General features: G+C 43.7%; 2 protein-coding genes across 6 annotated transcripts in view; one reads left to right on the forward strand and one right to left on the reverse strand.

Annotated features, from left to right (window-relative positions):
- The first annotated feature begins 853 nt into the window (after positions 1-853).
- Positions 854-21,660, forward strand: LOC115130186 (clavesin-1-like). Its single transcript, XM_029661057.2, has 5 exons — positions 854-2,051; positions 2,541-2,715; positions 11,981-12,091; positions 12,650-12,882; positions 20,533-21,660. Exons 1-5 carry the CDS (start codon positions 1,663-1,665, stop codon positions 20,612-20,614), a joined length of 990 nt encoding a protein of 329 aa, XP_029516917.1. The 5' UTR covers positions 854-1,662; the 3' UTR covers positions 20,615-21,660.
- Positions 21,263-23,769, reverse strand: part of unm_hu7910 (un-named hu7910) — a 41,261-nt gene continuing 38,754 nt past the window's right edge. For all 5 annotated transcript variants that reach the window (XM_065019393.1, XM_065019396.1, XM_065019397.1 and 2 more), the window contains one exon: positions 21,263-23,660. In XM_065019393.1, coding sequence (XP_064875465.1) covers positions 23,510-23,660 — 151 coding nt within the window. In that variant the 3' untranslated portion in view covers positions 21,263-23,509. The remainder of the gene's footprint in view (positions 23,661-23,769) is intronic.

The following is a 23,769-nucleotide window of genomic DNA, read 5'->3' on the forward strand; positions in this document are numbered from 1 at the left end:
GCTGGCTGTGGAGATGGGAGAACCTTCCAGAAGGACAACCATCTCTGCAGCACTCCACCAATCAGGCTTTTATGGTAGAATGGCCAAACGGAAGCTACTCCTCAGTAAAAGGCACATGACAGCCCACTTGGAGTTTGCCAAAAGGCAATCGCCTAAATTACTCTTAGACAATGAGAAACAAGATTCTCTGGTCTGATGAAACCAAGGTAAAACTATTTGGCCTGAGGTACTGAGTACTGAGGTATCCTTGATGAAAACCTGCTCCAAAGCGCTCAGGGCCTCAGATTGGGGGCAAAGGTTCACCTTCCAACAGGACAATGACTCTAAGCACACAGCCAAGACAACGCAGGAGTGGCTTCGGCACAAGTCTCTTAATGTCCTTGAGTGGCCCAGCCAGAGCCCAGACTTGAACGCGATCGAACATCTCTGGAGAGACCTGAAAATAGCTGTGATGCAACGCTCCCCTTCCAACCTAACAGAGCTCGAGAGGATCTGCAGAAAAGAACTGGAGAAACTCCCCAAATGCAGGTGTGCCAAGCTTGTAGCGTCATACCCAAGGAGACTCGAGGCTGTAATCGCTGCCAAAGGTACTTCAACAAAGTACTGATTATAGGGTCTGAATACTTACGTAAATGTGATATTTCAGTTTCTTATTATTATTATTAAAAAAAAAATTCTAAACCTGTTTTTGATTTGTCATTATTGGGTATTGTGTGTAGATTAATGAGGAAAACAAACAATTTAATATATTTTAGAATAAGGCTGTAACGTAACAAAATGGGCAAAAAGTGAAGGTGTCTGAATACTTTCCGAATGTACTGTATTTTCATAATATTTGGGTTTTTCACAGTGTAAAATCCATAGCTGGTAGGCTTATTGTTGGGAGGGAAAATGCACTGCCTGTTATATTTGAACTCTGACCTGAAAATGATGCACAAGAAAATGTAGCCCATGGGTTTGTCCATGATGTCAGCAATACCCGCCTTCTCAACTTGAACAGTGTATGCTGTTGAAATCGTCAGCCCTTATGCATTTCCCAAACCAGGGCCCTATTCGACCACTTTAAAAATGTAACCTTTCTTTGTCCTTTCCTTGGAACATTTACTGATCTGACCTGATTGGATCTGTGATAGATATGAAGTGGAACAAATATTTTCTCCTATCCAGTTGTGTTGGATCAGTGCTTAGCCAATTGGATTTATTAGGATCCCCATTAACCGACGCCAATGGTGACAGCTAGTCTTACTGAGGTCCGACATATAACGAAAAAGACATTACAGACAAAATACTTTACAATTTACATACATGTAAAAACATTAACATGTAATGTGTGTGCATCTATCAGTTACACATACAGTACATGTCAGTACATACACACAACAAGTAGGCTTACTCTAAAGAAGAGAAGAAGGAAGGATGAATGTGTTTAGTCTACTGGTGCACCAGTTACTCTAAATCTTCCATATCTTTTCTTCATAGGCTAAACACTACAGGTGACACAGCTCAGGAGGTGGTGTACTGGAGAGACGCGTGTGCCGGTGAGACGCCACCAAAAATGTACAGAACAGAAATCAAGACTGTTTACTAAGGAGATCTCTACAATAATATTTAGCCAAAACCCAGATATAGAGAGAGTGTGAACTTGACTAAAGCCAAAAAAACATGACTCACTTGCAAGCGGGCCTGAGCTCCGAGACCACAGAGAAAGCTCGTCAGGAGCTCAACGAGAACCCTGACACCCTCCATGCGGACATCCAGCAGGTGCGCGACATGATCGTGACACGGCCCGACATCGGCTTCCTGCGCACGGACGACGACTTCATCCTGAGGTTTCTGCGGGCGCGCAAGTTCAACCAGGCAGAGACCTTCCGGCTCCTGGCCCAGTATTTTCAATTCCGCCAGCAGAACCTGGACATGTTCCAGAGCTTCAAGGTGGACGACCCGGGGATCAAGAGGGCTCTGATGGACGGCTTCCCAGGTGTCCTGGAGACTCCGGATCAGCATGGCCGGAAGATACTCATCCTATTTGCTTCCAACTGGGACCAGGGAAGGTGAGTTTTACAGATATTTTAGAAGGCACATTTGTCTCACTGAAGTGGCTTCTTTGATGTAATTGTTCCATTAATCAAGTAAACAATTGTACTGTAGCTACTGATCGATACTGATTTGATAGAATACTTAAAAAATCATATTTTGGAACTAAACAGCAAAACAATAACCACTCTCTTGCCCAAAGACTTTACTCCGGCCCTTTTCTGGCCCACTCAATGGTCAGACCCAGCAGACCCGGGACAGAAATAATGTAATTATTGTAATAGTCTTGATACAGTACAGTGCTGGATTGTCCTGGATTGAATTATTGTAATAGTCTTGATACAGAACAGTGCTGGATTGTCCTGGATTGAATTATTGTAATAGTCTTGATACAGAACAGTGCTGGATTGTCCTGGATTGAATTATTGTAATAGTCTTGATACAGAACAGTGCTGGATTGTTCTGCATTGTATCCCAATCTGATGTATCTTTCTCTCTCTGTGAAGGAGCTCTTTCACAGACATCCTCCGAGCCATCCTCCTCTCCCTGGAGGTTCTCATAGAGAACCAAGAACTCCAGATCAACGGCTTCATCTTGATCATCGACTGGAGTAACTTCTCCTTCAAGCAGGCATCCAAGCTCACGCCCAACATTCTCAAACTGGCAATCGAAGGCCTGCAGGTAGGCGTGACCAGGGTTGTGTTCAGTATACATTAAACAGAACAAAACGGTCTGAAACAGAGTGAGGCGCTACAGTATCTGAACATGTCCAATAAGAAACGCTACATTTCATGTTGATATAGTGTGCCCTAATGATCACCACCCAGCACTGACTGGGTTGAATCGACCCAAAGCAGATAAATGTAGTTAAGTAATCAGCATTAAGGTGAATTAGATCATGGTTGCATTGGACAGTTGGATTGTACTCTCTTACCTCTATAATTGGTTAGCTGTAGAGAGAAAATGTGGAAAGTGATGGGTATCATCAGCACCTATTGTCCTGATAATATGAGTGCCTGTTCTGAATGTTGAAATGAAGATGGATTTTATTGTTTAATGTGTCTCTATGCTCTGGTCTGAATATTCAATCCAAGTCTATTCCACTGGATTTTTGGACAATTGCAATTTGACACATGCAATATGTGGAGCCATCACACCACATATGGCCAATTCTACAGTTAACGTTTTTATTGCATAATTTCAGGGTTCTTCTCTATCAGTTCTAAGGACAGAGATAGATAGACAGTATTCTGCCTTGCAGTGCAGCGTATATGACTAAAAGTAAATAAAGATTACTCGACAATATGACGATAGTAGGCCTACATAAAGATGGGATGCCCTGTTGCTAAGTAACAAGGTAAAGCACAGTGGTTAGTGTATGCCCTGATCTCAAACGCTATGCTACTCAGAAACTGAGTGATGTGGACACATTATATGGGCCGATCAACAAGCAGACAGTGGAGATATCAGGAAATATGCTTTTTTTGTCTGAATTTCATTACAAAATTGTGTTGTGTAATAGAAACACCAAATGCTTATGGCTTATGAGGGAATTATTTAGCAATGGCAATAAGTCAGAAACTGTACAATCAACTGGGTAGTAGTTTACACCTTTGCATAAAACTATACTGAACAAAAGTATAAACAACATGCAACAATTTCTAAGATTTCACAGAGTTACTGTTCATATAAGGAAATCAGCCAATTAAAATAAGTTCATTAGTCCCTAATCTATGGATTTCACATGACTGGGAATACAGATATGCATCTGTTAGTCACAGATCCTTGCGACATGGGGCCGTGCATTATCATGCTGAAACCTAAGGTGATGGCGGAAGATGAATGGCACGACAATGGGCCTCAGGATCTCATCGCGGTATCTCTGTGTATTCAAATTAACATCGATAAAATACAATTGTGTTCGTTGTCCATAGCTTATGCCTGCCCATACCATAACCCCATTGCCACCATGGGGAACTCTGTTAACAACGTTGACATCACCAAACAGCTCGCCAACACGACTGTACTGATCACGATGGGAGACAGAGAACTGGTTTCAAGCACTGGGCGCAGCAGGTGTTTATTTGTAAAGGACCACAGGAGGAGGCAGGTAGCTAGGTCCAGGGGCAGGCAGAAGGTCATACACAGGGGGTCCAAAAAGGCAACCGTACAGGCAGGGAAAAGACAAGTAACGTAGTCCGGGAGATCAGGCAATAGGTTGATAACAGGAAATCCAATAGGCTAAAGTACAAGCAGGGAATAGGCAAAAGCCGTCGTTAGTGAGGCAGACAAAAACTATCATACACGTGAGGTTAATTTACGTGGAAAAACAGAGCTCCGAATGGAAGTGTGTCACAAAACAAACAATACCTCACAATGACGGGGTGCAAAGAACTAAACTAAATAGTGTGTGATACTGACATACAGGTGTGTGAACAGGTGATCAGAATTCAGGTGATTGGGATCTGGAGAGTGAGATGCGTTCAGGGGATCTATGTGTTTGAGAGTGTGAGCTGGAAAGTGGGCTGGAAAGTGAGCTGCGTTCAGGGGATCTACGTGTTTGAGAGTGTGAGCTGGAAAGTGGGCTGGAAAGTGAGCTGCGTTCAGGGGATCTACGTGTTTGAGAGTGTGAGCTGGAATGTGAGCTGCGTTCAGGGGATCTATGTGTTTGAGAGTGTGAGCTGGAAAGTGAGCTGCGTTCAGGGGATCTATGTGTTTGAGAGTGTGAGCTGGAAAGTGAGCTGCGTTCAGGGGATCTATGTGTTTGAGAGTGTGAGCTGGAAAGTGAGCTGGAAAGTGAGCTGCGTTCAGGGGATCTACGTTTTTGAGAGTGTAAGTTGGAAGCAGACATTACAACTACACAATACACGCTACGCTGTCTGTCATCTGCCCGGTAAAGTTGAAACCGGGAATTATCCGTGAAGAGCACACCTCTCCAGCATGCCAGTGGCCATCAAAGGTGAGCATTTGCCCACTGAAGTCAGTGACGACGCCGTACTGCAGTCAGGTCAAGACCCTGGTGAGTAAGAAAATCACGCAGATGAGCTTCCCTGACACGGTTTCTGACAGTTTGTTCAGAAATGTTTCTGTTGTGTAAACCCACAATTTCATCAGCTGTCCGGATGTCTGGTCTCAGACAATCCTGCAGGTGAAGAAACTGGATGTGGAGGACCTGGGCTGGCGTAGTTACACATGGTCTGCGGTTGTTAGGCCAGTTGGACGTACTGCCAAATTCTCTAAAACAACGTTGAAGCAGCTTAAATCAAATTAAATAAAATTTTATTGGTCACATACACATGGTTAGCAGATGTTATTGCGAGTACAGCGAAATGCTTGTGCTTCTAGTTCCGACTGTGCAGTACTATCTAACAGTAATCTAACAATACCACAGCAACTACCTAATACACACAAATGTAAGCAAAGGGATGGAATAATAATATATACACATATAAATATTTGGATGAGCAATGACCGAGCGGCATAGGCAAGACGCAATAGATGGTATAAAATACAGTATATACACGAGATAAGTAATGCAAGATATGTAAACATATGTAAACATTATTCAAGTGGCATTATTCAAGTGGCCAATGATTTCAAGTCTATATGAGGGCAGCAGCCTCTCTGTGTTAGTGATGGCTGTTTAATAACAGTTTGATGACCTTGAAATAGAAGATGTTTTTCAGTGTCTCGGTCCCAGCTTTGATGCACCTGTACTGACCCGCCTTCTGGATGGTATCGGGGTGAACAGGCAATGGCTTGGGTGGTTGTTGTCCTTGATGATCTTTTTGGCCTTCCTGTCCTGTAGGTGTCCTGGAGGGCAGGTACTTTGTCCCCGGTGATGCATTGTGCAGACCACACCACCCTCTGGAGAGCCTTGCGGTTGTGGGTGGTGCAATTGCCGTACCAGGCGATGATACAGCCCGAGAGGATGTTCTCAATTGTACATCTGTAAAAGTTTGTGAGGGTTTTAGGTGACGAGGCAAGTTTCTTCAGCCTCCTGAGGTTGAAGAGGCAAAGTTGCGCCTTCTTCACCACACCATCTGTGTGGGTGGACCATTTCAGTTTGTCCAAGATGTGTACACCAAGGAACTTAACACTTCTCCACCTTTTCCACTGCTGTCCTGTCGATGTGGATGGGGGGGGGGGGAGAGTCCACAATCATCAACTTTGTTTTGTTGATGTTGAGTGAGAGGTTGTTTTCCTGAAACCACACTCCGAGTGCCCTCACCTCCTCCCTGTAGGCTGTCTCATCGTTGTTGGTAATCAAGCTTAACATTGAGCTTGGAGGGTACTATGGTGTTGAATGCTGAGCTGTAGTCAATGAACAGCATTCTTTCATAGTTATTCCTCTTGTCCAGATGGGATAGAGCAGTGTGCAGTGTGATGGCGGTTGCATCATCTGTGAACCTACTGGGGTGGTATGCAAATTGAAGTGGGTCTAGGGTGGCAGGTAAGGTGGAGGTGATATGATCCTTGAATAGTCTCTCAAAGCACTTCATGATGACAGAAGTGAGTTCTACGGGGCGATAGTCATTTAGTTGAGTTACCTTTGCCTTCTCGGGTACAGGAGCAATGGGACAGGCGACTGGGATAGGGAGAGATTGAATATGTCTGTAAACACAACAGCTAACTGGTCTGCGCATGCTCTGATGATGCAGATAGGGATGCCGTCTGGGCCGGCAGCCCTGTGAGGGTTAACGCTTTCTGGATAGGGTAGATTTTAATCGTCACAATGGGTACAACATCTCCAATGCACTTCCTTATAAACTCACTCACCGAATCAGTGTATAAATTGATATTATTCTCTGAGGCTGCCCGGAACATTTCCTAGTCCACGTGATTCCGATCGGTCAGACCACCGTTGAATAGTTCTCGTCACAGGTACATCCTGTTTGAGTTTCTGCCTATAGGAGTCGTGGTCAGTTTTGCCAAAGGTAGGTAGAGAAATTAATTTAAATTCTCTGCCATCAGCTCTGATGGACATTCCTGCAGTCAGCATGCTAATTGCATGCTCCCTAACAGGGATGTTTGGGCTCCCTGACCTTAGAGATCCTTTTAATTCTCTCTTTGGTTAGGGCAGGGTGTGACTAGGGTGGGCAATCTATGTTTTCTATTTCTTTGTTGGCCTGGTATGGTTCCCAATCAGAGGCAGCTGTCTATCGTTGTCTCTGATTGGGGATTATATTTAGGCAGCATTTTCCCACCTGGTGTTTGTGGGATCTTGTGTTTGTGTAGCTGCCTGTGAGCAGCCCAGAACGTCACGTTTAGTTTTCTTCTGTTGTGGTGAGTTTCATGTTTATTAAACATGTGGAACTCTTAAGTATGCTGCGCCTTGGTCCATTCATTCAGACGATCGTGATAGATGTAAACACATTTGTGCACAAAATTTGAGAGAATTAAGCTCTTTCTGCATGTGGAAAATGTATGGGATCTTTTATTTCAGCTCATGAAACATGGGACCAACATTTTGCATTTCTATTTTTGTTCAGTGCATATAAACTCAGCAAAAAAAGACATGTTCTTTTTTCAGGACCCTGTCTTTCAAAGATAATTCCTAAAAATCCAAATAACTTCACAGATCTTCATTGTAAAGGGTTTAAACACTTTCCCATGCTTGTTCAATGAACCATAAACACATTAATGAACATGCACCTGTGGAATGGTCGGTAAGACACTAACAGCTGTCACGATCGTTATAAGGACGAAGATGCAGCGTGGTATGTTTCCATCCTTTATTTTGGAATAGAAATCTTTAAAGAACAAAACGAACAAACGAAACGTGAAGCTACTATAATGCTCACAGGCAACTATACATAGGCAAGATCTCACTATCACTCCCAAACCAGCATAGAAAATAAACAGCTCTCTATGGTCAGGGCGTGACAGTACCGCCCCCCAAAGGTGCGGACTCCAACTACAGAGCCTGACTCAATAGGGGAGGGTCCGGGTGGGCATCTACCGTCAAGGGCGGCTCCGGTGCGGGGCGAAGTACCCACTCCACTCGCAGATACGTCATGCTCCATGGCGGCTCTGGTGCGGGGATCATCGCCGGAAGCTCCGGACTGTGGATCCTTGCCGGATGAACCGGACCGTGGCTTTTCGCCGGAGGAACCGGACCGTGGGTCATCGCCGGAGGCTTCGGACCATGGATCGTCGCCGGAGGAACCGGACCGTAGATCGTCGCCGGAGGCTCCGGACTGGGAAACCTCACAGGAGGCTCTGGACTGGGAACCCCTGCTGAAGGCTCTGGACTGCAGACTGTTGCTGGAGGCTCCGGACCGCCGACCATTGCTGGAGGCTCCAGACTGCGGACCGTCTCAGGAGGTTCCCGACAGCGGACCGTCTCAGGACCCTCCACAGTCTAGAGCTTCCGGCGACAGTTCCCAGTCCAGAGCTTCCGGCGACAGTTCCCAGTCCAGAGCTTCCGGCGACGGAGCCGGCGCAGGATATACTGGACCGTGGAGATGCACTGGAGGTCTGGAGCGTCGAGCTGGCACAACGCGTCCTGGACAAAGGACCACCTTCACATGGCAAGTACGGGAAGCTGGCACAGGACGCACTGGGTTGTGAAGGCGCACCGGAGATACAGTGTGTAGAGCCGGCTCAGGATATTCTGGACCGAGGAGGCGCACTGGAGACCATGAGCGCTAAGCCGGCACAACCCGCCCTGGCTAGATGCTCATTTTCGCACGGCAAGTGCGGGGAGCTGGCACCGAGCTGTGAATGAACACTGGAGACACAGTGCGAATCACTGCATAACATGGTGCCTGAACGGTCACACGCTCCTTAAAGCGAGTGGGGGGAATTGGCTCTGGTCTGAAACCTGGCTCCGCCAACCACCCCGTGTGCCTCCCCCAAAAAATGGCACCATCTACAAAATATCCTCCCATGTCCATGATGTCTGCTCCTCCTGGCCACGCTGCTTGGTCTGTTTGTGGTGGGATCTTCTGTCACGATCGTTATAAGGAGTGGACCAAGATGCAGCGCGGTATGTTTCCATCCTTTATTTTGGAATAGAAAACTTTAAAAAACAAAACGAACAAACAAAACGTGAAGCTACTATAATGCTCACAGGCAACTATACATAGACAAGATCCCACAAAGCATTACATTACATTTAAGTCATTTAGCAGACGCTCTTATCCAGAGCGACTTACAAATTGGTGCATTCACCTTATGACCTCCAGTGGAACAGTAGTGCATCTAAATCTTTTCAGGGGGAGGGGGGGTGAGAGGGATTACTTTATCCTATCCTAGGTATTCCTTAAAGAGGTGGGGTTTCAGGTGTCTCCGGAAGGTGGTGATTGACTCCGCTGTCCTGGCGTCGTGAGGGAGTTTGTTCCACCATTGGGGGCCAGAGCAGCGAACAGTTTTGACTGGGCTGAGCGGGAACTGTACTTCCTCAGTGGTAGGGAGGCGAGCAGGCCAGAGGTGGATGAACGCAGTGCCCTTGTTTGGGTGTAGGGCCTGATCAGAGCCTGGAGGTACTGAGGTGCCGTTCCCCTCACAGCTCCGTAGGCAAGCACCATGGTCTTGTAGCGGATGCGAGCTTCAACTGGAAGCCAGTGGAGGGAGCGGAGGAGCGGGGTGACGTGAGAGAACTTGGGAAGGTTGAACACCAGACGGGCTGCGGCGTTCTGGATGAGTTGTAGGGGTTTAATGGCACAGGCAGGGAGCCCAGCCAACAGCGAGTTGCAGTAATCCAGACGGGAGATGACAAGTGCCTGGATTAGGGACCTGCGCCGCTTCCTGTGTGAGGCAGGGTCGTACTCTGCGGATGTTGTAGAGCATGAACCTACAGGAACGGGCCACCGCCTTGATGTTAGTTGAGAACGACAGGGTGTTGTCCAGGATCACGCCAAGGTTCTTAGCGCTCTGGGAGGAGGACACAATGGAGTTGTCAACCGTGATGGCGAGATCATGGAACGGGCAGTCCTTCCCGGGAGGAAGAGCAGCTCCGTCTTGCCGAGGTTCAGCTTGAGGTGGTGATCCGTCATCCACACGGATATGTCTGCCAGACATGCAGAGATGCGATTCGCCACCTGGTCATCAGAAGGGGGAAAGGAGAAGATTAATTGTGTGTCGTCTGCATAGCAATGATAGGAGAGACCATGTGAGGTTATGACAGAGCCAAGTGACTTGGTGTATAGCGAGAATAGGAGAGGGCCTAGAACAGAGCCCTGGGGGACACCAGTGGTGAGAGCACGTGGTGTGGAGACGGATTCTCGCCACGCCACCTGGTAGGAGCGACCTGTCAGGTAGGACGCAATCCAAGCGTGGGCCGCGCCGGAGATGCCCAACTCGGAGAGGGTGGAGAGGAGGATCTGATGGTTCACAGTATCGAAGGCAGCCGATAGGTCTAGAAGGATGAGAGCAGAGGAGAGAGAGTTAGCTTTAGCAGTGCGGAGCGCCTCCGTGATACAGAGAAGAGCAGTCTCAGTTGAATGACTAGTCTTGAAACCTGACTGATTTGGATCAAGAAGGTCATTCTGAGAGAGATAGCGGGAGAGCTGGCCAAGGACGGCACGTTCAAGAGTTTTGGAGAGAAAAGAAAGAAGGGATACTGGTCTGTAGTTGTTGACATCGGAGGGATCGAGTGTAGGTTTTTTCAGAAGGGGTGCAACTCACCAAAGCACAATGGTGAAATGGCTGCCTGAATATGATCCCCAATCAGAGACAACGATAAACAGCTGTCTCTGATTGGGAACCATACCAGGCCAACATAAATCACTAATCACCTAGATGACCCACCCTAGTCACTATCACGCCCCAACCAACATAGAAAATAAACAGCTCTCTATGGTCAGGCCTCATGTGGTACCCTTCCTGCAGGCTCATCCTGACATGACCCTCCAGCATGACAATTCAGCCAGCCGTACTGCTCGTTCTCTGCGTGATTTCCTGCAAAACAGGAATGTCAGTGTTCTGCCATGGCCAGCGAAGAGCCCGGATCTCAATCTCATTGAGCACGTCTGGGACCTGTTGGATCGGAGGGCGAGGGCTAGGGCCATTCCCTCCAGAAATGTCCGGGAACTTGCAGGTGCCTTGGTAGAAGAGTGGGGTAACATCTCGTATGCAAGAACTGGCAAATCTGGTGGATTCCATGAGGAGGAGATGCACTGCAGTACTTAATGCAGCTGGTGGCCACACCAGATACTGACTGTTACTTTTGATTTTGAACCCCCTTTGTTCAGCGACACATTATTCCATTTCTGTTAGTCACATGTCTGTGGAACTTGTTCAGTTTGTCTCAGTTGTTGAATCTTATGTTCACACAAATATTTACTCATGTTAAGTGTGCTGAAAATAAACGCAGTTGCTGAGTTTGTTTAAAAAATAGCACTTTCACTAAAGGAAATCTTGCGAGACTCATAATCTGCTGAATGATTCAGCTTTTGTCTTAATAACTGACCCATAAGCCTTGTATTTACATGGTTTTGTCATGGGGATTGCATTGTTGATGCTACACCGCAATCGTTAAAGGTGTCGATTACAAGGGTGGAAGGGGCATCCCCCAGCAATGCATTGTAGCAGTATTGCACACTGTAGATGGCTAGCAGAGTTCTCAACAGAAACGGAAATCCTTCTAATCAGTATCTTGGGAGCTCTGTCATGATCTTGCGCTGCTCCCCTTGGTCCCTTTTGCTGCAGGGCACTGTACTGTTCTGGCCAAAAACCTCTTCAATAAAATAATGAATGCCATTTAATTTAGCTATTACGATATAGAAGGACAGAGGAACTGGCTTAGCCTACCATTTTATCATATTATTTTCTATTAAGATTTGAACTTTAATTTTTTTTTATTACGCTATGGTATTTCAAGTCTCTATTGTAACTTAAAATAATAGAGTTCAAAGCAAGCAGAGTTAATGAAACAACCTAATAAAATCATACTTTACTTGAGTATAACTCAACCTATATTCCCCTCCCTACTTCACTACAGGACAGCTTCCCTGCTCGCTTCGGTGGGATCCATTTTGTGAACCAGCCCTGGTATATCCACGCCATGTACACCATCATCAAGCCTTTCCTCAAGGACAAGACTAGGAAAAGGGTAATTGCCTTTTTCACTACTTCAGTTACATTCTCTGTGCCCTACCCTTTTCTCTCCACCCCTTTGTAACTGTTGCATTATATTGAGTGGTTAAGCTCAGGACTGGTAGAGGTGAAACACTACTGAGCTGACAAAGCCAGATAGAGAGATGTCATTAAATATCTTTGCTAGTTGAATAAAATGTAAGTTTACACAAAGGGGATATATCATTTAGTCAGCACTTCTAGAGCTAAGACGTAGTAGGAGTATTTTAGATTCACATATTTTGGGGTAGTTTCAATTTAAACTTTTCCTCAGGATAGTGCAGGTTAGATTAATGGAAAAACTTAAAGATATTTTGTAATACAGCTTCTAGCGTCAAATGTTTGGAGGGGTGTCTGATGACACTGGTTAAAAATAAGAAGGGTAAGTAAGAAATCAACAATTTGAGATAGTTATGAAATGTATTGGCCAGGGCTCCCTTGAATAAATTTGAACACCAGATAAATAAATACATTAAATAAACAAATGTCAATACAAATTTAAATCAATCAGATTTTTTAAAATTCTTCCCAACAGATTTTCCTCCACGGGAACAACCTCAACAGTTTACACCAGCTTATCCTACCCGATTGTCTGCCGTCCGAGTTTGGTGGCACGCTGCCGCCCTATGACATGGGCATCTGGGCACGGACCCTCTTAGGGCCCAACTACAACGACGAGACGGAGTACACACTCACCTACGACGCCCTCCATGTCAAAGGGAGCTATGGTGGCGGAGATAAGGAATGTGCCAACAAACTTCTGAAAAGGTGAGCTACAGAAAAGGTTGCAAAATTCCAGGAATTTTTCAGCTGGAAAATATCCATCGGAATATATGGGATTTGGGGGGAAATAAAAGATTTGGGTAATATTCCCCTTTTTTGCAACACTAGCTATAGTATAGTAATGCAAGAAGTTAACAAAAAGCGAAACAGAAAGTTAGAGAACACAAACGGATCAATCCAGTGTCTCGCTGACATCCTTCTTCATTAGTATCGACCGATTGTTTGAAGTCTGCCAGAGCAATTACGCAGTCTACAGACTTTCAGATAATGACCTCTATGGGGCTGACCACAGGATTCACACCAGTGGCTCGTGTGAATCCTCAGAAATACCCATTTAAGTCCGAGGTGATCATTAGGCCTGAGTCTTGCCCACTACTGTCCACCAAACAGCTCACTCAGTCAGAGACCCACTGCAGTTTGACATTCACCCCCCCCCCCCCCCCCCAGCTAAAAAAAGACTTTCCTTTTAGGTTCAGAGCTTTTCGAAACTGTACCCTTTTACAAGTTAAATGTGTATCTATAAGACACTGAACATGAAAACAGTATACAGTATTGTATATGGATTCTCTGTCCTCAAGCAAAGGGGAATGTCAGAGAGAGAGAGTAGTCATTAAAATAGACAAACCTCCTCCACGGTAGCAGGCCGCATGCACAACTCTCTTCCTCTGCAATCAACAGAAAGTCATGTAGGATCAGGTCTCAGGAGAGCAGGCTTCTCGGAATTGATATAATTAAAAAAGCACTTAAGAGACCCTCTCATTGACCCCGGCCAGTGTCTGCTCCAATCCCAGGGATCCCCAGTCTCATTTGCTTGCCAAGCTCCCCCTAATTAGGAGCCTAACTCAGGGGACAGCATCTGGAGGGGACGGGCCTGGATGGGGGATTGGTGCAGAGAGCATGAACCTCCCTCTCATAATGGATAGGATAGCTGAGGACTCCATCTATGTGGCCAAGCTTTAAAGTCAAAATTGACTGTATTGTGAAAGTGTATGAATACAGAAAGTATCTTTGATGTCTTAGTTAAAGGTTAGAGGTAGGCACATGGTCAGGAGTATGGTTGAGTTTTGGGTTCATTTTCAAATCAGATTTTTTGTTGTTGATATCTTGTCATACTGGTGATAGTGACAACCATCGATAAGGGATATTGGGAACGCTTGTGTGTTATTAGTCATCTGAGATCGTCCTCAGAGCATCCAGTGAAGAAATACCAGCCATGATTGTTGACATGTCATGAACCTACTGATGGCCATGATCGGATGGCTAAGGAAGATTATTGACAATTGGGTCAATTGTGGGTTTGTTGAATATTGTTAGTGTTTAGTGTTGTATCAGATCAAGGAGGTTGTGTTAGCCTTTGATGGCTGCTGTTTCACTTCAGTGTGGAGTAGGGCTGGGCGGTAACCATACTTTACTAAACTCAGCAAAAAAAGAAACGTCCCTTTTTCAGGACCCTGTCTTTCAAAGATAATTAATAAAAATCCAAATAACTTCACAGATCTTCATTGTAAAGGGTTTTAGCACTGTTTATCCCATGCTTGTTCAATGAATTATAAACAATTACTGAACATGCACCTGTGGACCGGTCGGTAAGACACTAACAGCTTACAGACGGTAGGCAATTAAGGTTACAGTTATGAAAACTTAGGACACTAAAGAAGCCTTTCTACTGACTCTGAAAAACACCAAAATAAATATGCCCAGGGTCCCTGCTCATCTGCGTGAACGTGCCTTAGGCATGCTGCAAGGAGGCATAAGGAGTGCAGATGTGGTCAGGACAATAAATTGCAATGTCTGTACTGTGAGACACCTAAGACAGCGCTACAGGGAGACAGGACAGACAGTTGATCGTCCTCGCAGTGGCAGACCACGTGTAACAACACCTGCCCAGGATCGGTACATCCGAACATCACACCTGCGGGACAGGTACAGGATGGCAACAACAGCTGCCCAAGTTACACCAGGAATGCACAATCCCTCCATCAGTGCTCAGACTGTCCGCAATAGGATGAGAGAGGCTGGACTGAGGGCTTGTAGGCCTGTTGTAAGGCAGGTCTTCATCAAACATCACCGGCAACAACGTCACCTATGGACACAAACCCACCGTCGCTGGACCAGACAGGACTGGCAAAAAGTGCTCTTCACTGACGAGTCGCAGTTGTCTCACCAGAGGTGATGGTCGGATTCGTGTTTATCGTCGAAGGAATGAGCGTTACACCGAGGCCTGTACTCTGGAGCGGGATCGATTTGGAGGTGGAGGGTCTGTCATGGTATGGTGCGGTGTGTCACAGCATCATCGGACTGAGCTTGTTGTCATTGCAGGCAATCTCAACGCTGTGCGTTACAGGGAAGATATCTTCCTCTCTCACGTGGTACCCTTCCTGCAGGCTCTTCCTGACATGACCCTCCAGCATGACAATGCCACCAGCCATACTGCTTGTTCTGTGCGTGATTTCCTGCAAGACAGGAATGTCAGTGTTCTGCCATGGCCAGCGAAGAGCCCGGATCTCAATCCCATTGAGCACGTCTAGGATCTGTTGAATCGGAGGGTGAGGGCTAGGGCCATTCCCCCTAGAAATGTCCGGAAACTTGCAGGTGCCTTGGTAGAAGAGTTGCGTAACATCTCACAGCAAGAACTGGCAAATCTGGTGCATTTCATGAGGAGGAGATGCACTGCAGTACTTAATGCAGCTGGTGGCCACACCAGATACTGACTGTTACTTTTGATTCTGATGCCCCCTTTGTTCAGGGACACATTATTCCATTTCTATTAGTCACGTCTGTGGAACTCATTCAATTTATGTCTCAGTTGTTGAATCTTGTTATGTTCTTACAAATATTTACTCATGTTAAGTTTGCTGAAAATAAATGCAGTTGACAGTGAGAGGACATTTCTTTTTTTGCTGAGTTTATATACCGGTATTGATGCAAGGACCGATTTGGGTTTTTACTTGACCTTCTATAATGGTATTTGAATGTTTGGTTTGTTAAATGTGATACACCGTGTGTAACGTCCATTTGCATAGTTTACTCCGCTATTTGAGTCATCCTTCTCCTTTCTCTCCATGTCATTTTCGATAGACCTAGTCCCACCCCGTCACTCAAGGAGCGCATTTGCTGCTTGACCACGAGACACTTTCATTCAGTCTGCATGGTCAATGCAGCACATGCAACAATGTTGATGACAACGATGTTGTTTCCACTTTGATCTTAATATAAATCCACAAGCATTCTATAATTATAATATTAGTTTGCAAACAGCTAGTTTGTATTTTCTTAGCAAGTTAAGCTAAATCGTGTTAGCCACTAATGCTAATCACTAGTTAGCTGGCTAACTAGCTAATAAAAGTACTAAGTCAGAGCAAACGTAGCTAGCTAATACAGCCCTTATACCACTACTGGTGGAGGCCTAAATCAGCATGTTGTTTGTGCAACAGTATCTTCGAAATCAAAGAGGAATAGGCAAAGCATGAATATGTTGGCTAAATGAATAAAGATTTAATGTAGCCAAAGATTATAGGGTCCCCTAGGAAACACTGAACATCACTTTGATTCCTACCCTGTCACAATAATTCATCCATAACATTTTCATTCACTGTCATGTCAAACAACACTATATTCAAAGTAGCCCACTATTATTTATATTTTAACTATAGAATTAGAATTTATATTATAGAATTTACCCTTTTGTTCTCTAGCAAGTGGGAGGCCAATGACATCACAGATTACCATCAGACCAACCCCTTGAATGCCCTTTCTCCTTGAAGTTTGCAGTTGTTGTTTTTTTACCTTGTAGTGTGTGTACTTAACTTAATTATACTTCCAATATCACTAGTCAATGGTAAAAGTTTTAAAGAATTGCTGGAGGATGTCTCTAATTATTATACTTTTTAAAAATTAAATCAGATTTTTTTTTCTACTGATCTACACAACCTACTCCATATTTTCAAAGTGATAGAAAAATTATAGAACATTTCCAAATGAATAAAACATGGATTGTGTATGTCTTCACAACCCCAGAGTTAATACTTGGTAGAAGCAGCTTTGGCAGCCATTACAGTTGTGAATCATTTTGATTAAGATTCTACCATCTTTGCACTACTCTTACACGGAACCCAAACCGGCTGCGCGCATGCGCCATCGTGCGCCATCGTGCATACATTTATTTTGTCCCCCCACACCAAACGCGATCACGACACACAGATTCAAATATCAAAACAAACTCTGAACCAATTATATTAATTTGGGGACAGGTCGAAAAGCATCAAACATTTATGGCAATTTAGCTAGTTAGCTTGCACTTGCTAGCTAATTTGTCCTATTTAGTTAGCTTGCTGTTGCTAGCTAATCTTTCCTGGGAAATAAACATTGAGTTGTTATTTTACCTGAAATGCACAAGGTCCTCTACTCCAACAATTAAACCACACATAAAACTGTTAACCAAATCGTTTCTAGTCATCTCTCTTCCGTCCAGGCTTTTTCTTCTCTTGACTTTATATTGCGATTGGCAACTTTCATAAATTAGGTGCATTACTACCTCTGACCTCGTTTGTCTTTCAGTCACCCACGTGGGTATAACCAATGAGGAGTTGGCACGTGGGTACCTGCTTCAATAAACCAATGAGGAGATGGGATAGGCAGGACTTGCAGCGCGATCTGCGTCAGAAATAGAACTGATTTCTATTTTAGCCCTTGGCAACGCAGACGTTCATTGGCGTGCGTGAGCAGTGTGAGTGCAATAATTGAATAACATAGATTTCTGAATTTATTTTGCGATGCGAGCGGTGTCGTCAGCCTGTTAGGGCAACATGCAGTATATCCATTGTTTTTTCTCTCTCCAAAATTGCTCAAGCTCAATACATGTGGTTGGGGATCATTGTTGGACAGCAATATTCAAACAATGTCTTTTCAAGCAGATCTAAGTCAGGACTGTGACTACACGATTCAGGAATACTTATTAATTAAGGTATCCAGAAGACTGAGACACGGTTTCTTCAGGCTTTGCTCCTGGGCTTTCCTCAGACTTTTTAACCCATAACAGGATGCCTCCACCACAAATACTTGAAAATACTGAGGATCAACAACATTGCATTCACTATACATTACTGGCCTTTATGACAAAGTGAAAGGAAGGAAGCCTTTGTTAAAAAATCCACTCCAAATCAACCATTCGGTTTGCCACAAGGCTGCAAGACAACATCAATGCAAAAGAGATCTAAGCAAGCCTAAATATCTTATATTGATTGATCATTCACATTATTATTTTTTCTTACCAAGCTAAATTATCTAACATCAATGGCACATAATTCAACTCATTTGAACCTAAAAAAGGCTTAATACATGTCATTTATCTAATTTCAAGATATTTTTCTAGATATTTTACCTTAATCATTTTACTAAGGTAAAATATTTGGAAGATTTAATTGAAAGGTGTGAAGACATAAAACACAATAAAGACATCTTAGATTTTTTATTAATTATTAATTAGGAAAATGTTATAGAATGTTTCTTTAATTTTGAAAATGTGGAGTAGGTTGTGTAGATCGATTTAATCCCTTAGATTTAATTTTAAAGCAGCCAAATGTGTAGACTTTCAGTAGGTACTGTATGTAGTATAGAATTACAGTTCCATATACATGATCTGTGAAGCATCTATAGTGAACAAAAATATAAACGCCACATGCAACAATTTCAACGATTTGTCAATTTAAATAAATTCATTAGTCCCTAATATATGGATTTCACATGATTGGGCAGGGGCGCAGCCAGTGGGTGGGCCTGGGAGGGCATAGACCCACCCACTGGGGTGCCAGGCCCAACCACTGTGGGGTCAGGTCCAGCCAATGTTTTCCCCCACAAAACTGCTTTATTACAGACAGAAATACTCTGTTTTATCAGCTGTCCGTGTGGCTGGTCTCAGATGATCCTGCAGGTGAAGAAGCCAGATGTGGTCCTGGGCTGGTGTGGTTACACATGGTCTGCGGTTGTGACGTTGGAGGCGGTAGAGAAATATCATTAAATTCCCTGGCAACAGCTCTGGTGGACATTCCTGCAGTCAGCATGCCAATTAGACGCTCCCTCAACTTGAGACGTCTGTAGCATTGTGTTGTGAGACAAAATTGCACATTTTAGTGGCCCTTTATTGTCCCCAGCACAAGGTGCACCTGTGTAATGATCATGCTGTTTAATCAGCTTCTTGATATGCCACACCTGTTAGGTGGATGCATTGTCTTGGCAAAGGAGCAATGCTCACTAACAGGGATATAAACACATTTCTGTGAGAGATGAGAGAAATAAGCTTTTTGTGAATGTGGAAAATATCTGAGATCTTTTATTTCAGCTCATTAAACATGGGTCCAATACTTTACATGTTGTGTTAATATTTCTTTTCAGTATACAGTATGTACACCTGGTAAATGGTTTATGGAGGCTTCATTAAGGCTCATAAGCTATACATTATGAACTTTCACTGGCATATAAGCATTTCATTTTGAATGTTGCATACATGTGCACTAAGTATACTAAATATTAGGAATCCCTTTCTAATATTGAGCTGCACCCCTTAGAACAGCCTCAATTCGTTGGGACATGGACTCCACAAGGTGTCAAATGTATTCCACAGGTATACTGGCCCATGTTGATTCCAGTGCTTCCAATGGCACGTTTGTCTTGCCCATCCACCCTCTGAATGGCACACAAACAATCCATGTCTCAATTGTCTCAAGGCTTAAAAAGCCTTATTTAACCTGTCTCTTCCTCTTCATCTACACCGATTGAAGTGACATCAATAAGGGATCATAGCTTTCACCTGGATTTTCCTGGTCAGTCTGTCATGGAACGAGCATGTGTTCTTAATGTTTTGTATACTCAATGTATATATTTCAAGCAACATTTGACTGGGTAATCATGCAATGCAATGCAAATCTCATCATCACATCAAATCTGAAAGATATTCCAAATTTAGCTTGGTTTAATATCTAAATCTCAGTAGACAGAAGGATATGTTTGTGCAACCGTCTCTTTCCTTAGCAGAGAGAGCTCTGGGTAGGCTCCATTTTCATCTGCTGGTGATTTTAATCAGTGGGCTTACAGGGGGAGATGAGGGGAGGGGAGCGGAGCGCTAAGCTCCCCCACTGGCGTTAAAGTGCTCTAAACAGCACAGCACAGAGAATCAGGGATTTAGTCTAGCCTTATCCCCATTGGATTGCCCTCCTGAGCTGGGTTGTTGAGCTCATCTTTAATGGACCAGTCATAACCTAGCATATTATGAGTATTTCCTGGTAGCTAAATGAGACAACACAGGGAGGCTTTGTGTTGACGCATGGATATGAGAGTTGAGGAGTTATGTCATGCATTTTACCATTGGCAGTCAAATGTGTTTTTAGGATATAAAACAGTGTGCTATTTTACTAATCTGGATTACCCCCCCCCAAATGGTTGGTTCTCAGTTTGTGTTTAGACATAATAAGAGGGGTGATCCATGTTTAGTCTTGTAATGTATTATAACTGCATCATGACCACAGATACTGTATGTCTAGTTCTCTCTTTGATCAATATTACCCTGGTCCCTGCTAAACCTTCTCCATTATACTGCTGATAGTAATTACCATCTCTTACTGTTGTTGTTGTTTAACTCAGGTCCGAGTCAGCCGTGGAGCCGGGTACCCTACGGCAAGCTGACAGGGACAACACGGCACAGCCACTCCTGGCTCTGGACTGATCACTGCGATCCGTCCACATTGTATCCAAAGCACTCTAATTTGGATTCCAACCCCACCGACTCCAAAACCCTAAACTGAACTTTGAGAAAGTCAAAAACGCAGGCACGGACCCAAAATGGAGTCTAAACCCTTGTTCACATGGAGCTACTGTACTGAAAACCTCTCATCTCTTGACTGTGAGCCAGTGCCAGTTTCAAAAGCTGTGCCATCCACTTTCACTGGCAAAACTATAGGTCACCAGCCATCCAAATCAATGCCGATAGGAGTAGAATGATTAAACTAATGTTTGTTTTAACAGTACCACTAGGAAAGACTGACTGGCCGAGTTAAATGTCCAAAAGCCCCGCAAACAGAATGCCAAACTACTGTATCTTACTGTTTTAGGGGCTGTCATTTCTATGAAAGTCAATATATTTCAAGATTGTATATTTATCAGGGCTACTGCACTATCAGTGTGACCTCCATCGAACCAAAATGTATTTAAGTCAACTTTAAAAGAATGTATAGGAAATGTATTTTAAGTTATGTGTTGTGTTCATTACGTGTGTGTGTGTTCAGGTTTTGTCATCGAAAATCACACAGCGGAGTATAATTTCAAATGAGATGAATCACATTATTGTTACACTATATAAATTAAGCTACCTATGTAAATAAACACAACTTTCTGTTTATGTTTAGATCACTTGACACCATTTTGACCTCATTTTTCATTTACTGAAAAGAAGCTATTTAGTTTACAATTATTCAGTGCAACTAATTACAACATACAAAATAGAATTGAAAGATGCATTACTTACTTGGCAGGCCAAGTTACAACAGATGGAACAGTTCAGTGATTTCAACACTACAAAAAGTGATAGATTCATAACAGAGTACCACAAAAGGTGAAATAATTCTCAAACGATGTGGCTTTTGTGAATGTGCTTGATTTACTACCCCATTGTAACTAAGAAACTATTTTGAAGCCAAGAGGATAACTTGAATGTGTTATCACAGCCCAAACAGAACCCCAAGACACCCATGTCCATGACAGACAGCCACACTTGGGTGAAAAGTTCATCCTTTTTTGGGCAGACAGGATGACATCCAATAGTCCTAACGAATGACTCCGACCCATGGCATTATGATATGTTTACATACTCCTCTGAAGTAGGAAACGTGGGGTACATTGATGTTACCCCAGTTTCACACTCGTATTTCCTACCCGTAAGATCAGTATGAGCGGTTTTGGACATCTGAAACAGGTAGCTATGATGAGTCCGCGGGCTTGCCATGAATTTCTTAGTCCTGAGTTTCTGATTATTCCGATAGCACATGAACTCAGCAGAATCCCACTGGACTGATTTGGACATGATTTCATTGCTGCGATGAAGCGGATTACCAACGCACATAGAGAGTGATTAAATAACAACATCTTAGAAGAATATGCTTCTGCATTTCTTTTTCCTTTTGAAAATCAACATTGGTCAAGCAAAGACCCCTTCTAGTCAGCTTTGCTATACCTGGAATGCAGCAGACCTGGGTGAAATGCTTTCTAATACTCAAGTATAGCCTATGTAGTGCACTTTATTTAGCTCGGACTTCTCCTCTTAGGGACTATTCCATTGTACAAGGCAAACTAAATTAAGCGCATTTGAAGTATTGGGAAGTATTTGACATGTTTTTGACCCAGGTTTGGAATGCAGTGTGACAAGACTGGTGTACATTCAACATGCTCCTGCCTAACTTTTACACAGGTAAATTAGCATTTTATAAAACATTCAAATGTTATGCATGTACAAAATATATGCCTTCAGTCAAAATGTTCATATTTGATACATTTAAGAATGTAAATACACAAGTTTGGCAGGACTTTAAATTACAAAGACAAGCCTGTTGAGTATAATGGGCTGTGTGTGCTCCCAGGTCAAGGCACAGTTGAAAATATGTCAGCGTACAAAAATGTTTTTTTTTTTACAATATTAATTCTGCAATAAAAACATTCTTGGCATTGTGATGTCCCATCCATTAATCTAAAGTGACATGTGAAAATCATACGAGTGAAATGGAATGACCTAATAAGCAGTGTTTCTGTATTACTAAAAATAGAACCCCAAAATAAAGTAAGATGCAGATTACTGTATAAAGCTATGGAAGTAACATGAAGTTAATGCATGACCATTACATGCAATAAGAGATGTGTAATAACCAATCAAGTGTTAGAGAAACAACAGCTAGCAGAAGCTTAGCTAGCTTAGCAACATCTTAACGGGATAGTTTTCCGTGTTACTCAAAACTTATTTGTGTTCTTACCTCACGTTTTTGAAGACTTGAACATGCAAATCATCAAATAACTTTTCTTGAGGAAAGATAACGATTAAGATTGGGATAAAAACCAGGAAAACGATCTCTTTAAGAAATGATATCAGTAACTATACAACAGTAAACTCACTAGCTGCAAAACTAAAGTTTTGTTCAGTTACCGTTTGTATGTTAGGTATGTTTCAGACACATGGCACTTTGGTTGACTAATGAAAAACAGGAATGCACTTGTGATACATTTACAACACAGCCTATGTGATATTAAACCCACACCTTACCGTAAGTCCACATTTTGGCCTAAAAACCAAGTTGGCGAGTACCACAGTTAGCAGCCAGTGTTCCAAAGTGTCACGAAGGCTTTTTCCAATCTGACAGGGCCTTCAGTAACTCTTCTAGACGGTTCCAAAAATGAAGTCCTTGACTGAGCAAGGGCAAGTGTCACATTTGTCACCTTTGACCTAAAATGGCCGAATGTGAAGGAATGTGTAGACAGACAGAGACCAGATACTATGGACCCTTCCGTTCTTATGAGTGTTAACCCCAGCACTCCAGTAGGTGACAGTCTGTCTGTCAGTCATTTTACCGTACATTCTTTAAATGGGGGAGAGAGTCTGCCGTTGGTACTGGGTGAGCTCGGGGTGCCACACATCCACGATGAAGATGAGCCGGTAGCTGTCGGCGTCCTGCCACACCTCGTGCTCAAAGGAGTCATCAAAGATGAGCACTTTCCCCTCCTCCCAAGCCCTGGAAGAGAACAGCAGAGACCATAGCCTTTGTGTTAAAGCTAGAGTCCTTAATTGAAACAATAAAGTGCCACCACGGCTCTGTGTTGGTAAAAAGCTGTGGGATGGGC

The sequence above is a fragment of the Oncorhynchus nerka genome, linkage group LG6, assembly GCF_034236695.1.
Source record: "Oncorhynchus nerka isolate Pitt River linkage group LG6, Oner_Uvic_2.0, whole genome shotgun sequence".
NCBI classification, from domain to species: Eukaryota; Metazoa; Chordata; class Actinopteri; order Salmoniformes; family Salmonidae; genus Oncorhynchus; species Oncorhynchus nerka.